A 15100-nucleotide genomic window follows, 5' to 3' on the forward strand; every position below is an offset into this window, starting at 1 on the left:
AGTGGGTGGTGAGTGGGTGGGTGGTGTGGTGAGTGGGTGAGTGGGTGGTGAGAAGGTGGTGAGTGGGTGGTGAGTGGTGAGTGATGAGTGAGTGGTGAGTGGGTTGTGAGTGGTGAGTGAGTGCCTGTGTGTGTGTCTGTGTGTATGTCTGTGTGTGTGTGTGTGTGTGTCTGTGTGTGTGTGTCTGTGTGTGTGTCTGTGTGTGTGTGTGTGTGTGTCTGTGTGTGTGTCTGTGTGTGTGTGTGAGTGTGTGTGTGTGTGAATGTGTGTGTCTGTGTGTGTGTCTGTGTGTGTGCGAGTCAGATGGGCTGCGGGAATACTTTGGTAAATTCGGAGAGGTGAGCGAGTGCATGGTCATGAAAGATCCTTCTACCAAGCGATCAAGGTACCGCCCACCCACCCACTCACCCACCCACCCACTCACTCAACCACTCACTCAACCACTCACTCAACCACTCACTCAACCACTCAACCACTTACTCACTCACCCACCCACTCACCCACCCACCCACCCCACTCACCCACCCACCCACCCACTCACCCAACCACTCACCCACCCAACCACTCCCCAACCCACCCAGCCACCTACCCACTCACCCACTCACTCACCCACCCACCCACTCACCCACCCACCCACCCACTCACTCAACCACTCACTCAACCACTCACTCAACCACTCACCCACCCACCCACCTCACCCACCCACTCACTCACTCAACCACTTACTCACCCACCCACCCACCCACTCACCCACTCACCCACTCACCCACCCACCCACTCACTCAACCACTCACTCAACCACTCACTCAACCACTCACCCACCCACCCACTCACTCACTCAACCACTACTCACCCACCCACCCACTCACCCACTCACCCACTCACCCACCCACTCACCCACTCACTCACCCACTCACTCAACCACTCACTCAACCACTCACTCCACCACTCACTCACTCACTCAACCACTTACTCACCCACCCACCCACTCACCCACTCACCCACTCACCCACCCACTCACCCACCCACCCACCCACCCACCCACTCACTCACTCACTCACCCACTCACCCACCCACTCACCTACCCACCCACTCACTCACTCACTCAACCACTCACTCAACCACTCACTCAACCACTCACTCAACCACTCACTCACTCAACCACTCACTCAACCACTCACTCAACCACTCACTCACCCACTCACTCAACCACTCACTCAACCACTCACTCCACCACTCACTCACTCACTCAACCACTTACTCACCCACCCACCCACTCACCCACTCACCCACTCACCCACCCACTCACCCACCCACCCACCCACCCACCCACTCACTCACTCACTCACCCACTCACCCACCCACTCACCTACCCACCCACTCACTCACTCACTCAACCACTCACTCAACCACTCACTCAACCACTCACTCAACCACTCACTCACTCAACCACTCACTCAACCACTCACTCAACCACTCACTCAACCACTCACTCACTCACTCAACCACTTACTCACCCACCCACCCACTCACCCACTCACCCACTCACCCACTCACCTACCCACTCACCCACCCACCCACCCACCCACCCACCCACCCACTCACTCACTCACTCACCCACTCACTCACCCACTCACCCACCCACTCACCCACTCACTCACCCACTCACTCACCCACCCACCCACCCACTCACTCACTCACTCACCCACTCACTCACTCACCCACTCACCTACCAACCCACCCACCCACCCACCCACCCACCCACTCACCCACCCACCCACTCACCCACCCACCCACTCACTCACCCACTCACCCACCCACTCACCCACCCACTCACCCACTCACCACTCACTCACCCACCCACCCACCCACCCACCCACCTTCTCGTGTGTCTCTGGGTCCCCCCATGACCTCCGTGACCTCCGTGACCTCTGTGACCTCCGTGACCTCCCCCTTGACCCCTGCCCCCAGAGGATTCGGCTTTGTGACCTTTGCAGACTCTTCGAGCGTAGAGGCCGTACTGGGTGAGCAGCACCACGAGCTCGACTCAAAGACGGTGAGTCACTCACCACTCACTCACCACTCGCTCACCACTCACTCACCACTCACTCACTCACTCACCACTCACTCAGTCAGCCACTCACTCGCTCACTCAGTCACCCACTCACTCACTCACTTACTCACTCAGTCACTCACTCACTCAGTCAGCCACTCACTCAGTCACTCAGCCACTCACTCACTCAGTCAGTCAGCCACTCGCTCACTCACCACTCACTCACCACTCACTCACCACTCACTCACTCAGTCAGTCAGCCACTCGCTCACTCACCACTCAATCACCACTCACTCAGTCAGCCACTCACTCACTCACCACTCACTCACCACTCACTCACCACTCACTCAGTCAGCCACTCACTCACTCACCCACCCTACCCACTCACTCACCACTCACTCACTCACTCACTGACCCACCCACCCACTCACTCACCCACTCACTCACCACTCACTCACTCACCACTCACTCACTCACCCACCCACCCACTCACTCACCACTCACTCACCACTCACTCACCACTCACTCACTACTCACCCACTCACTCACCACTCACTCACTCACCACTCACTCACCACTCACTGACCACTCACTCACTCACTACTCACCCACTCACTCACCCACCCACTCACTCACCTCCCACTCACTCACTACTCACTCACCACTCACTCACTCACCACTCACTCACTCACCCACCCACCCACTCACTCACCACTCACTCACCACTCACTCACCACTCACTCACTACTCACCCACTCACTCACCACTCACTCACTCACCACTCACTCACCACTCACTGACCACTCACTCACTCACTACTCACCCACTCACTCACCCACCCACTCACTCACCTCCCACTCACTCACCACTCACTCACCACTCACTCACTCACCACTCACTCACTCACCACTCACTCACTCACTACTCACCCACTCACCACTCACTCACCACTCACTCACTCACCACTCACTCACTCACTCAGTCAGCCACTCGCTCACTCACCACTCAATCACCACTCACTCAGTCAGCCACTCACTCACTCACTCACCACTCACTCACCACTCACTCACCACTCACTCAGTCAGCCACTCACTCACTCACCCACCCTACCCACTCACTCACTCACCCACTCACTCACTCACTGACCCACCCACCCACCCACTCACTCACCCCACTCACTCACCACTCACTCACTCACTCACCACTCACTCACTCACTCACCCACCCACCCACTCACTCACCACTCACTCACCACTCACTCACCACTCACTCACTACTCACCCACTCACTCACCACTCACTCACTCACCACTCACTCACCACTCACTGACCACTCACTCACTCACTACTCACCCACTCACTCACCCACCCACTCACTCACCTCCCACTCACTCACCACTCACTCACCACTCACTCACTCACCACTCACTCACTCACTACTCACCCACTCACCACTCACTCACCACTCACTCACTCACCACTCACTCACTCACTCAGTCAGCCACTCGCTCACTCACCACTCAATCACCACTCAGTCAGCCACTCACTCACTCACTCACCACTCACTCACCACTCACTCACCACTCACTCAGTCAGCCACTCACTCACTCACCCACCCTACCCACTCACTCACTCACCCACTCACTCACTCACTGACCCACCCACCCACCTACTCACTCACCCACTCACTCACCACTCACTCACTCACCACTCACTCACTCACTCACCCACCCACCCACTCACTCACCACTCACTCACCACTCACTCACCACTCACTCACTACTCACCCACTCACTCACCACTCACTCACTCACCACTCACTCACCACTCACTGACCACTCACTCACTCACCCACTCACCCACTCACTCACCCACTCACCCACTCACTCACCACTCACTCACTCACTCACCACTCACTCACTCACTCAGCCACTCAGCCACTCACTCACCCACCCACTCACTCACCAACCACTCACTCACTCACTCACCACTCACTCACCACTCACTCACTCACTCACCACTCACTCACCACTCACTCACTCACCACTCACTCACTCACTCACTCACCCACTCACCCACTCACTCACCACTCACTCACTCACTCACCACTCACTCACTCACTCACTCACCCACTCACCCACTCACTCACCACTCACTCACTCACCACTCACTCACCACTCACTCACTCACTCACTCACTCACTCACCCACTCACCCACTCACTCACCACTCACTCACCACTCACTCACTACTCACCCACTCACTCACCACTCACTCACTCACCCACTCACCCACTCACTCACCACTCACTCACTCACCACTCACTCACCACTCACTCACTCACTCACCCACTCACCCACTCACTCACCACTCACTCACCACTCACTCACCACTCACTCAGTCAGCCACTCACTCACTCACCCATCCTACCCACTCACTCACTCACTGACCCACCCACCCACCCACTCACTCACCCACTCACTCACCACTCACTCACTCACCACTCACTCACCCACCCACCCACTCACTCACCACTCACTCACCACTCACTCACCACTCACTCACTCACTCACCACTCACTCACTCACCACTCACTCACCACTCACTGACCACTCACTCACTCACCCACTCACCCACTCACTCACCCACTCACCCACTCACTCACCACTCACTCACTCACTCACCACTCACTCACTCACTCAGCCACTCAGCCACTCACTCACCCACCCACTCACTCACCAACCACTCACTCACTCACTCACCACTCACTCACCACTCACTCACCACTCACTCACTCACCACTCACTCACTCACCCACCCACCCACTCACTCACTCACCACTCACTCACTCACTCACCCACTCACCCACTCACTCACCACTCACTCACTCACTCACCACTCACTCACTCACTCACCCACTCACCCACTCACTCACCACTCACTCACTCACTCACCACTCACTCACCACTCACTCACTCACTCACCCACTCACCCACTCACTCACCACTCACTCACTCACTCACTCACTACTCACCCACTCACTCACCACTCACTCACTCACCACTCATCACTCACCCACTCACTACTCACCCACTCACTCACCACTCACTCACTCACCACTCATCACTCACCCACTCACTACTCACCCACTCACTCACCACTCACTCACTCACTACTCACCCACTCACCCACTCACTCACCACTCACTCACTCACCCACCCTCCCACTCACTCACCACTCACTCACTCACCACTCATCACTTACTATTACTGAATAGTAGATGATGGTGTTGATGTTGTTCATGTTGGTGATGTTGATGATGTTGTTGATGTTGTTGTTGATGTTGATGATGTTGTTGTTGTTGATGTTGTTGTTGATGTTGATGATGGTGTTGATGTTGTTCATGTTGGTGATGTTGATGATGTTGTTGATGTTGTTGTTGATGTTGATGATGTTGTTGTTGTTGATGTTGTTGTTGATGTTGTTGATGTTGTTGATGTTGTTGATGTTGATGTTGTTGTTGATGTTGTTGTTGATGTTGTTGTTGATGTTGATGTTGTTGTTGATGTTGATGTTGATGTTGTTGATGTTGATGTTGTTGATGTTGATGTTGTTGTTGATGTTGATGTTGTTGTTGATGTTGATGTTGTTGTTGATGTTGTTGTTGTTGATGTTGATGTTGTTGATGTTGTTGTTGTTGTTGATGTTGTTGTTGTTGATGTTGTTGTTGTTGTTGATGTTGTTGATGTTGATGTTGTTGTTGATGTTGATGTTGTTGTTGTTGTTGATGTTGTTGTTGATGTTGTTGATGTTGTTGATGTTAATGTTGTTGTTGATGTTGTTGATGTTGATGTTGTTGATGTTGATGTTGTTGTTGATGTTGATGTTGTTGTTGATGTTGTTGATGTTGATGTTGTTGTTGATGTTGATGTTGTTGATGTTGTTGATGTTGATGTTGTTGTTGATGTTGTTGTTGTTGATGTTGTTGATGTTGTTGTTGATGTTGATGTTGTTGATGTTGTTGATGTTGATGCTGTTGTTGATGTTGATGCTGTTGTTGATGTTGATGTTGTTGTTGTTGTTGATGTTGTTGTTGATGTTGTTGATGTTGTTGATGTTGATGTTGTTGTTGATGTTGATGTTGTTGATGTTGATGTTGTTGTTGATGCTGTTGATGTTGTTGATGTTGATGTTGTTGTTGATGTTGTTGATGTTGTTGTTGTTGATGTTGTTGATGTTGATGTTGATGTTGTTGTTGATGTTGATGTTGTTGTTGATGTTGATGTTGATGTTGATGTTGTTGTTGATGTTGTTGTTGTTGATGTTGATGTTGTTGTTGATGTTGATGTTGTTGTTGATGTTGATGTTGTTGTTGATGTTGTTGTTGATGTTGATGTTGATGTTGATGTTGTTGTTGATGTTGTTGTTGATGTTGATGTTGATGTTGATGTTGTTGTTGATGTTGTTGTTGTTGATGTTGATGTTGTTGTTGATGTTGATGTTGTTGTTGATGTTGATGTTGTTGTTGATGTTGATGTTGTTGTTGATGTTGATGTTTACTTCAGATTGACCCAAAAGTTGCGTTTCCACGGAAATCTCACCCCAAGGTGAGTGGTGAGTGGGTGGTGAGTGAGTGGTGAGTGGGTGGTGAGTGAGTGGTGAGTGGGTGGTGAGTGAGTGGTGAGTGAGTGGTGAGTGGGTGGTGAGTGAGTGGTGAGTGAGTGGTGAGTGAGTGGTGAGTGAGTGGTGAGTGGGTGGTGAGTGAGTGGTGAGTGAGTGGTGAGTGGGTGGTGAGTGAGTGGTGAGTGAGTGGTGAGTGGGTGGTGAGTGAGTGGTGAGTGAGTGGTGAGTGGGTGGTGAGTGAGTGGTGAGTGAGTGGTGAGTGAGTGGTGAGTGGGTGGTGAGTGGGTGGTGAGTGAGTGGTGAGTGAGTGGTGAGTGGGTGGTGAGTGAGTGGTGAGTGGGTGGTGAGTGAGTGGTGAGTGGGTGGTGAGTGAGTGGTGAGTGAGTGGTGAGTGAGTGGTGAGTGGGTGGTGAGTGGGTGGTGAGTGAGTGGTGAGTGAGTGGTGATTGGGTGGTGAGTGAGTGGTGAGTGAGTGGTGAGTGAGTGGTGAGTGGGTGGTGAGTGGGTGGTGAGTGAGTGGTGAGTGAGTGGTGAGTGAGTGGTGAGTGGGTGGTGAGTGAGTGGTGAGTGGGTGGTGAGTGAGTGGTGAGTGAGTGGTGAGTGGGTGGTGAGTGAGTGGTGAGTGAGTGGTGAGTGGGTGGTGAGTGGGTGGTGAGTGGGTGGTGAGTGAGTGGTGAGTGGGTGGTGAGTGAGTGGTGAGTGAGTGGTGAGTGAGTGGTGAGTGGGTGGTGAGTGAGTGGTGAGTGGGTGGTGAGTGAGTGGTGAGTGGGTGGTGAGTGAGTGGTGAGTGGGTGGTGAGTGGGTGGTGAGTGAGTGGTGAGTGGGTGGTGAGTGGGTGGTGAGTGAGTGGTGAGTGGGTGGTGAGTGGGTGGTGAGTGGGTGGTGAGTGGGTGGTGAGTGAGTGGTGAGTGGGTGGTGAGTGGGTGGTGAGGTGAGTGGTGAGTGAGTGGTGAGTGGGTGGTGAGTGGGTGGTGAGTGGGTGGTGAGTGGGTGGTGAGTGAGTGGTGAGTGGGTGGTGAGTGGAGTGGTGAGTGAGTGGTGAGTGAGTGGTGAGTGGGTGGTGAGTGGGTGGTGAGTGGGTGGTGAGTGGGTGGTGAGTGGGTGGTGAGTGAGTGGTGAGTGGGTGGTGAGTGAGTGGTGAGTGAGTGGTGAGTGAGTGGTGAGTGGGTGGTGAGTGAGTGGTGAGTGGGTGGTGAGTGGGTGGTGAGTGGGTGGTGAGTGAGTGGTGAGTGGGTGGTGAGTGAGTGGTGAGTGAGTGGTGAGTGAGTGGTGAGTGGGTGGTGAGTGGGTGGTGAGTGAGTGGTGAGTGGGTGGTGAGTGAGTGGTGAGTGGGTGGTGAGTGAGTGGTGAGTGAGTGGTGAGTGAGTGGTGAGTGGGTGGTGAGTGAGTGGTGAGTGAGTGGTGAGTGAGTGGTGAGTGAGTGGTGAGTGAGTGGTGAGTGGGTGGTGAGTGAGTGGTGAGTGAGTGGGTGGTGAGTGAGTGGTGAGTGAGTGGTGAGTGAGTGGTGAGTGAGTGGGTGGTGAGTGAGTGGTGAGTGAGTGGTGAGTGGGTGGTGAGTGAGTGGTGAGTGAGTGGTGAGTGAGTGGTGAGTGAGTGGTGAGTGAGTGGTGAGTGGGTGGTGAGTGAGTGGTGAGTGAGTGATGAGTGGGTGGTGAGTGGGTGGGTGAGTGAGTGGGTGAGTGAGTGAGTGGGTGAGTGGGTGGGTGAGTGAGTGGGTGAGTGAGTGGGTGAGTGAGTGAGTGGGTGGTGAGTGGGTGGGTGAGTGGTGAGGAGTTTGAGTGGGTGGGTGAGCGAGTGGGTGAGTGAGTGGGTGAGTGAGTGGGTGAGTGGGTGAGTGAGTGGTGAGTGGGTGGGTGAGTGGTGAGGAGTTTGAGTGGGTGGGTGAGCGAGTGGGTGAGTGAGTGGGTGAGTGAGTGGGTGAGTGGGTGAGTGAGTGGGTGAGTGAGTGGGTGGGTGAGCGAGTGGGTGAGTGAGTGGGTGAGTGAGTGGGTGAGTGGGTGAGTGAGTGGGTGAGTGAGTGGGTGGGTGAGCGAGTGGGTGAGCGAGTGGGTGAGTGAGTGAGTGGGTGAGTGAGTGAGTGGGTGAGTGAGTGGGTGAGCGAGTGGGTGAGTGAGTGAGTGAGTGGGTGAGTGGGTGAGTGAGTTGGTGAGCGAGTTAGTTGGTGAGTGAGTGGGTGGGTGAGTGAGTGGGTGAGTGAATGAGTGGGTGAGTGAGTGAGTTAGCGAGTGGGTGAGTTGGTGGGTGAGTTGGTGGGTGGGTGTGTGGGTGAGTTAGTCGGTGAGTGAGTGAGTGGGTGAGTGGGTGGGTGAGTGGGTGGGTGAGTGGGTGAGTTAGTCGGTGGGTGAGTGAGTGGGTGAGTGAGTGAGTTAGTCGGTGAGTGGGTGGGTGAGTGGGTGGGTGAGTGGGTGAGTGAGTGAGTGAGTGGGTGAGTGGGTGGGTGGGTGAGTGAGTGAGTGGGTGAGTGAGTGGGTGAGTGAGTCGGTGATTTAGCGAGTGAGTGGGTCAGTGAGTGGGTGAGTGAGTGGGTGAGTGGGTGAGTGAGTGGGTGAGTGAGTGGGTGAGCGAGTCGGTGATTTAGCGAGTGAGTGGGTCAGTGAGTGGGTGAGCGAGTGAGTGAGTGGGTGAGTGAGTGGGTGAGCGAGTCGGTGATTTAGCGAGTGAGTGGGTCAGTGAGTGGGTGAGCGAGTGAGTGAGTGGGTGAGTGAGTGAGCGAGTTAGTTGGTGAGTGAGTGGGTGGGTGAGCGAGTGAGTGAGTGGGTGAGTGGGTGAGTGAGTGAGTGGGTGAGTGAGTGGGTGGGTGAGTGAGTGAGTGAGTGGGTAGGTGAGTGAGTAGGTGAGTGAGTGGGTCAGTGAGTGGGTGAGCGAGTGAGTTAGTTAGCGAGTGGGTGAGTGGGTGAGTGGGTGAGTGAGTGAGTGAGTAGGTGAGTGAGTGGGTGGGTGAGTGAGTGAGTGGGTGAGTGAGTGAGCGAGTGGATGAGTGAGTTAGCGAGTGGGTGAGTGGGCAAGTGAGTGAGCGAGTGAGTGGGTGAGTGAGTGGGTGAGCGAGTGAGTTAGTTAGCGAGTGAGTGAGCGAGCGAGTGGTTGAGTGAGTTAGTTAGCGAGTTAGCGAGTGAGTGAGCGAGTGGGTGAGTGGGTGAGTGAGTGAGCGAGTGAGTGGGTGGCGAGTGAGTTAGTTAGCGAGTGGGTGAGTGGGTGAGTGAGTGAGCGAGTGAGTGAGTGAGTGGCTGGGTGAGTGAGTGAGTGTGTGGGTGAGCGAGTCGGTGATTTAGCGAGTGAGTTAGTTAGCGAGTGAGTGAGTGAATGAGTGAATGAATGAATCAGGGGGGGGTAGTAGTGGTGGTGGTGGTGGTTTCTATGCCTTGTGAATGTCTCCCCCCCCCCACTCTCTCTCTGGCCATCATTCAGCCTGGCTGAGTGACTCAGTGGGTGAGCGAGTGAGTGAGTGGGTGAGTGAGTTAGTGAGTGGGTGAGTGAGTGGGTGAGTGAGTGAGTGAGTGGGTGAGTGAGTTAGTGAGTGGGTGAGCGAGTGAGTGAGTGGGTGAGTGAGTTAGTGAGTGGGTGAGTGAGTGGGTGAGTGAGTTGGCGAGTGAGTGGATGCGTGGGTGAGTGAGTGAGTGGATGAGTGAGCGAGTGAGTGGGTGAGTGAGTGGGTGAGTGAGTGGGTGAGTGGGTGAGTGAGTTAGTTAGCGAGTGAGTGAGCGGGCGAGTGAGTGAGCGAGTGGGTGAGTGGGTGAGTGAGTGAGCGAGTTAGTTGGTGAGCGAGCGAGTGGGTGAGTGAGCGAGTGAGTTAGTTAGCGAGTGAGTGAGTGAGCGAGTGAGTTGGTGAGCGAGCGAGTGAGTGAGCGAGTGAGTGAGTTAGTTAGCGAGTGAGTGAGTGAGCGAGTGAGTTGGTGAGCGAGCGAGTGGGTGAGCGAGTGAGTGAGTTAGTTAGCGAGTGAGTGGATTAGCGAGTGAGCGAGTGAGTGTGTGAGTGAGCGAGTGGATGAATGAGTGAGTGAATGAGTGAGTGAATGAGTGGATGAATGAATCAGGGGGGTGGTAGTGGTGGTGGGTGGTGGTTTCTAGGCCTTGTGAATGTCTCCCCCCCCCCCACTCTCTCTCTGGCCATCATTCAGCCTGGCTGAGTGAGTGAGTGGGTGAGTGAGTAGTGAGTGGGTGAGTGAGTTGTGCGAGTGAGTTGGCGAAGTGAGGTGGATGAGTGGGTGAGTGAGTGATTGGATGAGTGAGTTAGTTAGCGAGGTGAGTGAGTGAGCGAGTGAGTTGGTGAGCGAGCGAGCGAGTGGGTGAGCGAGTGTGTGGATTAGCGAGTGAGCGAGTGAGTGTGTGAGTGAGCGAGTGGATGAATGAGTGAGTGAATGAGTGGATGAATGAATCAGGGGGGGTGGTAGTGGTGGTGGTGGTGGTGGTTTCTAAGGCCTTGTGAATGTCTCCCCCCCCCCCCCCTCTCTCTCTCTCTGGCCATCATTCAGCCTGGCTGAGCAAACACAAAGCTGTGGTGGGTGGGGGGGCTGAGGTGGTGGGGGGCGGAGGGGGGGTGAGGTGGGTGGGGGGGGGGGGTGAGGTGGTGGGGGGGTGAGGTGGTGGGGGGGGGAAGCCAACCCACCCCTCCCACTCTCCCTCCTGAGCGCTGCCATTCAGACTCAACAAGCCACACTCAGCCCCCCACCCCCATCCCCCCATAGCCCCGCCCCTCATCAACCCCCCCTCATAGCCCCGCCCCTCATCAACCCCCCTCATAGCCCCGCCCCTCATCAACCCCCCTCATAGCCCCGCCCCTCCATCAACCCCCCTCATAGCCCCCGCCCCTCATCAACCCCCCTCATAGCCCCGCCCCTCATCAACCCCCCTCATTGCCCCGCCCCTCACCCCCCCATAGCCCCGCCCCTCACCCCCCTATAGCCCCGCCCCTCACCCCCCCATAGCCCCGCCCCTCACCCCCCTATAGCCCCGCCCCTCACCCCCCCCCCAATCAGCCCCGCCCCTCACCCCCCCCCCCCCCCATAGCCCCGCCCCTCACCCCCCCCCCCGCCCCCCCATAGCCCCGCCCCTCACCCCCCCCCCCCCATAGCCCCGCCCCTCACCCTCCCCCCCCCCCCCCCCCATAGCCCCGCCCCTCACGCCATTGTCCAGTTCGAGGCGACTGAGCGCTGTTGAAAACCCGAGGGCTGACACAGAAATACTACAGATTAGTAGTACAGATACTACAGATTAGTAGTACAGATACTACAGATTAGTTGTACAGATACTACAGATTAGTAGTACAGATACTACAGATTAGTAGTACACATACTATAGATTAATAGTACAGATACTATATATAGTAGTACAGATACTATAGATACTACTACCACACACCACAACTATTACAGATACTACTCCTGATACTATAACTACTACAAATACTACTACTGATACTATAATTACTACAGATACTACTGTGGGTCTCTGTGTGAGTGAGTCTATGGGTCTCTGTGTGAGTGAGTCTGTGGGTCTCTGTGTGGTGAGTCTGTGGGTCTCTGTGTGAGTGAGTCTGTGGGTCTCTGTGTGAGTGAGTCTGTGGGTCTCTGTGGTGAGTGAGTCTCTGTGTGAGTGAGTCTATGGGTCTCTGTGTGGTGAGTCTATGGGTCTCTGTGTGAGTGAGTCTATGGGTCTCTGTGTGGTGAGTCTATGGGTCTCTGTGTGAGTGAGTCTATGGGTCTCTGTGTGGTGAGTCTATGGGTCTCTGTGTGAGTGAGTCTATGGGTCTCTGTGTGAGTGAGTCTATGGGTCTCTGTGTGGTGAGTCTATGGGTCTCTGTGTGAGTGAGTCTATGGGTCTCTGTGTGAGTGAGTCTGTGGGTCTCTGTGTGAGTGAGTCTGTGGGTCTCTGTGTGAGTGAGTGTATGGGTCTCTGTGTGAGTGAGTCTATGGGTCTCTGTGTGAGTGAGTCTATGGTCTCTGTGTGAGTGAGTCTATGGGTCTCTGTGTGAGTGAGTCTGTGGGTCTCTGTGTGAGTGAGTCTGTGGGTCTCTGTGTGAGTGAGTGTATGGGTCTCTGTGTGAGTGAGTCTATGGGTCTCTGTGTGAGTGAGTCTGTGGGTCTCTGTGTGAGTGAGTCTATGGGTCTCTGTGTGGTGAGTCTATGGGTCTCTGTGTGAGTGAGTCTATGGGTCTCTGTGTGAGTGAGTCTGTGGGTCTCTGTGTGAGTGAGTCTATGGGTCTCTGTGTGAGTGAGTCTGTGGGTCTCTGTGTGAGTGAGTCTATGGGTCTCTGTGTGAGTGAGTGTATGGGTCTCTGTGTGAGTGAGTCTGTGGGTCTCTGTGTGAGTGAGTCTATGGGTCTCTGTGTGAGTGAGTGTATGGGTCTCTGTGTGAGTGAGTCTATGGGTCTCTGTGTGGTGAGTCTATGGGTCTCTGTGTGAGTGAGTCTATGGGTCTCTGTGTGAGTGAGTCTGTGGGTCTCTGTGTGAGTGAGTCTATGGTCTCTGTGTGAGTGAGTCTGTGGGTCTCTGTGTGAGTGAGTCTGTGGGTCTCTGTGTGAGTGAGTCTGCGGGTCTCTGTGTGAGTGAGTCTGTGGGTCTCTGTGTGAGTGAGTCTCTGTGTGAGTGAGTCTATGGGTCTCTGTGTGGTGAGTCTGTGGCTCTCTGTGTGAGTGAGTCTATAGGTCTCTGTGTGAGTGAGTCTATAGGTCTCTGTGTGAGTGAGTCTATGGGTCTCTGTGTGAGTGAGTCTATAGGTCTCTGTGTGAGTGAGTCTATAGGTCTCTGTGTGAGTGAGTCTGGGTCTCTGTGTGAGTGAGTCTGTGGGTCTCTGTGTGAGTGAGTCTATGGGTCTCTGTGTGAGTGAGTCTGTGGGTCTCTGTGTGAGTGAGTCTACGGGTCTCTGTGTGAGTGAGTCTATGGGTCTCTGTGTGAGTGAGTCTGTGGGTCTCTGTGTGAGTGAGTCTATGGATCTCTGTGTGAGTGAGTCTGTGGGTCTCTGTGTGAGTGAGTCTCTGTGTGAGTGAGTCTGTGGGTCTCTGTGTGAGTGAGTCTCTGTGTGAGTGAGTCTGTGGGTCTCTGTGTGAGTGAGTCTGTGGGTCTCTGTGTGAGTGAGTCTGTGGGTCTCTGTGTGAGTGAGTCTGTGGGTCTCTGTGTGAGTGAGTCTATGGGTCTCTGTGTGAGTGAGTCTGTGGGTCTCTGTGTGAGTGAGTCTCTGTGTGAGTGAGTCTGTGGGTCTCTGTGTGAGTGAGTCTGTGGGTCTCTGTGTGAGTGAGTCTATGGGTCTCTGTGTGAGTGAGTCTGTGGGTCTCTGTGTGAGTGAGTCTCTGTGTGAGTGAGTCTGTGGGTCTCTGTGTGAGTGAGTCTGTGGGTCTCTGTGTGAGTGAGTCTACGGGTCTCTGTGTGAGTGAGTCTATGGGTCTCTGTGTGAGTGAGTCTGTGGGTCTCTGTGTGAGTGAGTCTATGGATCTCTGTGTGAGTGAGTCTGTGGGTCTCTGTGTGAGTGAGTCTGTGGGTCTCTGTGTGAGTGAGTCTACGGGTCTCTGTGTGAGTGAGTCTATGGATCTCTGTGTGAGTGAGTCTGTGGGTCTCTGTGTGAGTGAGTCTGTGGGTCTCTGTGTGAGTGAGTCTCTGTGTCAGTGAGTCTGTGGGTCTCTGTGTGAGTGAGTCTGTGGGTCTCTGTGTGAGTGAGTCTGTGGGTCTCTGTGTGGTGAGTCTATGGCTCTCTGTGTGAGTGAGTCTGTGGGTCTCTGTGTGAGTGAGTCTGTGGGTCTCTGTGTGAGTGAGTCTGTGGGTCTCTGTGTGAGTGAGTCTGTGGGTCTCTGTGTGAGTGAGTCTGTGGGTCTCTGTGTGAGTGAGTCTATGTGTCTCTGTGTGAGTGAGTCTGTGGGTCTCTGTGTGAGTGAGTCTGTGGGTCTCTGTGTGAGTGAGTCTGTGGGTCTCTGTGTGAGTGAGTCTGTGGGTCTCTGTGTGAGTGAGTCTATGGGTCTCTGTGTGAGTGAGTCTATAGGTCTCTGTGTGGTGAGTCTATGGGTCTCTGTGTGAGTGAATCTATGGCTCTCTGTGTGAGTGAGTCTATAGGTCTCTGTGTGAGTGAGTCTATGGGTCTCTGTGTGAGTGAGTCTGTGGGTCTCTGTGTGAGTGAGTCTGTGGGTCTCTGTGTGAGTGAGTCTATGGGTCTCTGTGTGAGTGAGTCTATAGGTCTCTGTGTGAGTGAGTCTGTGGGTCTCTGTGTGAGTGAGTCTGTGGGTCTCTGTGTGAGTGAGTCTGTGGGTCTCTGTGTGGTGAGTCTATGGGTCTCTGTGTGAGTGAGTCTGTGGGTCTCTGTGTGAGTGAGTCTGTGGGTCTCTGTGTGGTGAGTCTATAGGTCTCTGTGTGAGTGGGTCTATGGGTCTCTGTGTGAGTGAGTCTATAGGTCTCTGTGTGGTGAGTCTGTGGGTCTCTGTGTGAGTGAGTCTGTGGGTCTCTGTG

General features: G+C 54.2%; 1 protein-coding gene across 1 annotated transcript in view; it reads left to right on the forward strand.

Annotated features, from left to right (window-relative positions):
- Nucleotides 1-286: 286 nt before the first annotated feature.
- The window catches only part of LOC144954659 (RNA-binding protein Musashi homolog 2-like), a 52306-nt gene continuing 37492 nt past the window's right edge, over nt 287-15100 (forward strand). Inside the window, exons 1-3 of the mRNA XM_078885103.1 lie at nt 287-385; nt 1972-2056; nt 6617-6658. Coding sequence (XP_078741229.1) covers nt 351-385; nt 1972-2056; nt 6617-6658 — 162 coding nt within the window. The 5' untranslated portion in view covers nt 287-350. The remainder of the gene's footprint in view (nt 386-1971; nt 2057-6616; nt 6659-15100) is intronic.

The sequence above is a fragment of the Lampetra fluviatilis genome, unplaced genomic scaffold (assembly GCF_964198595.1).
Source record: "Lampetra fluviatilis unplaced genomic scaffold, kcLamFluv1.1 SCAFFOLD_528, whole genome shotgun sequence".
NCBI classification, from domain to species: Eukaryota; Metazoa; Chordata; class Hyperoartia; order Petromyzontiformes; family Petromyzontidae; genus Lampetra; species Lampetra fluviatilis.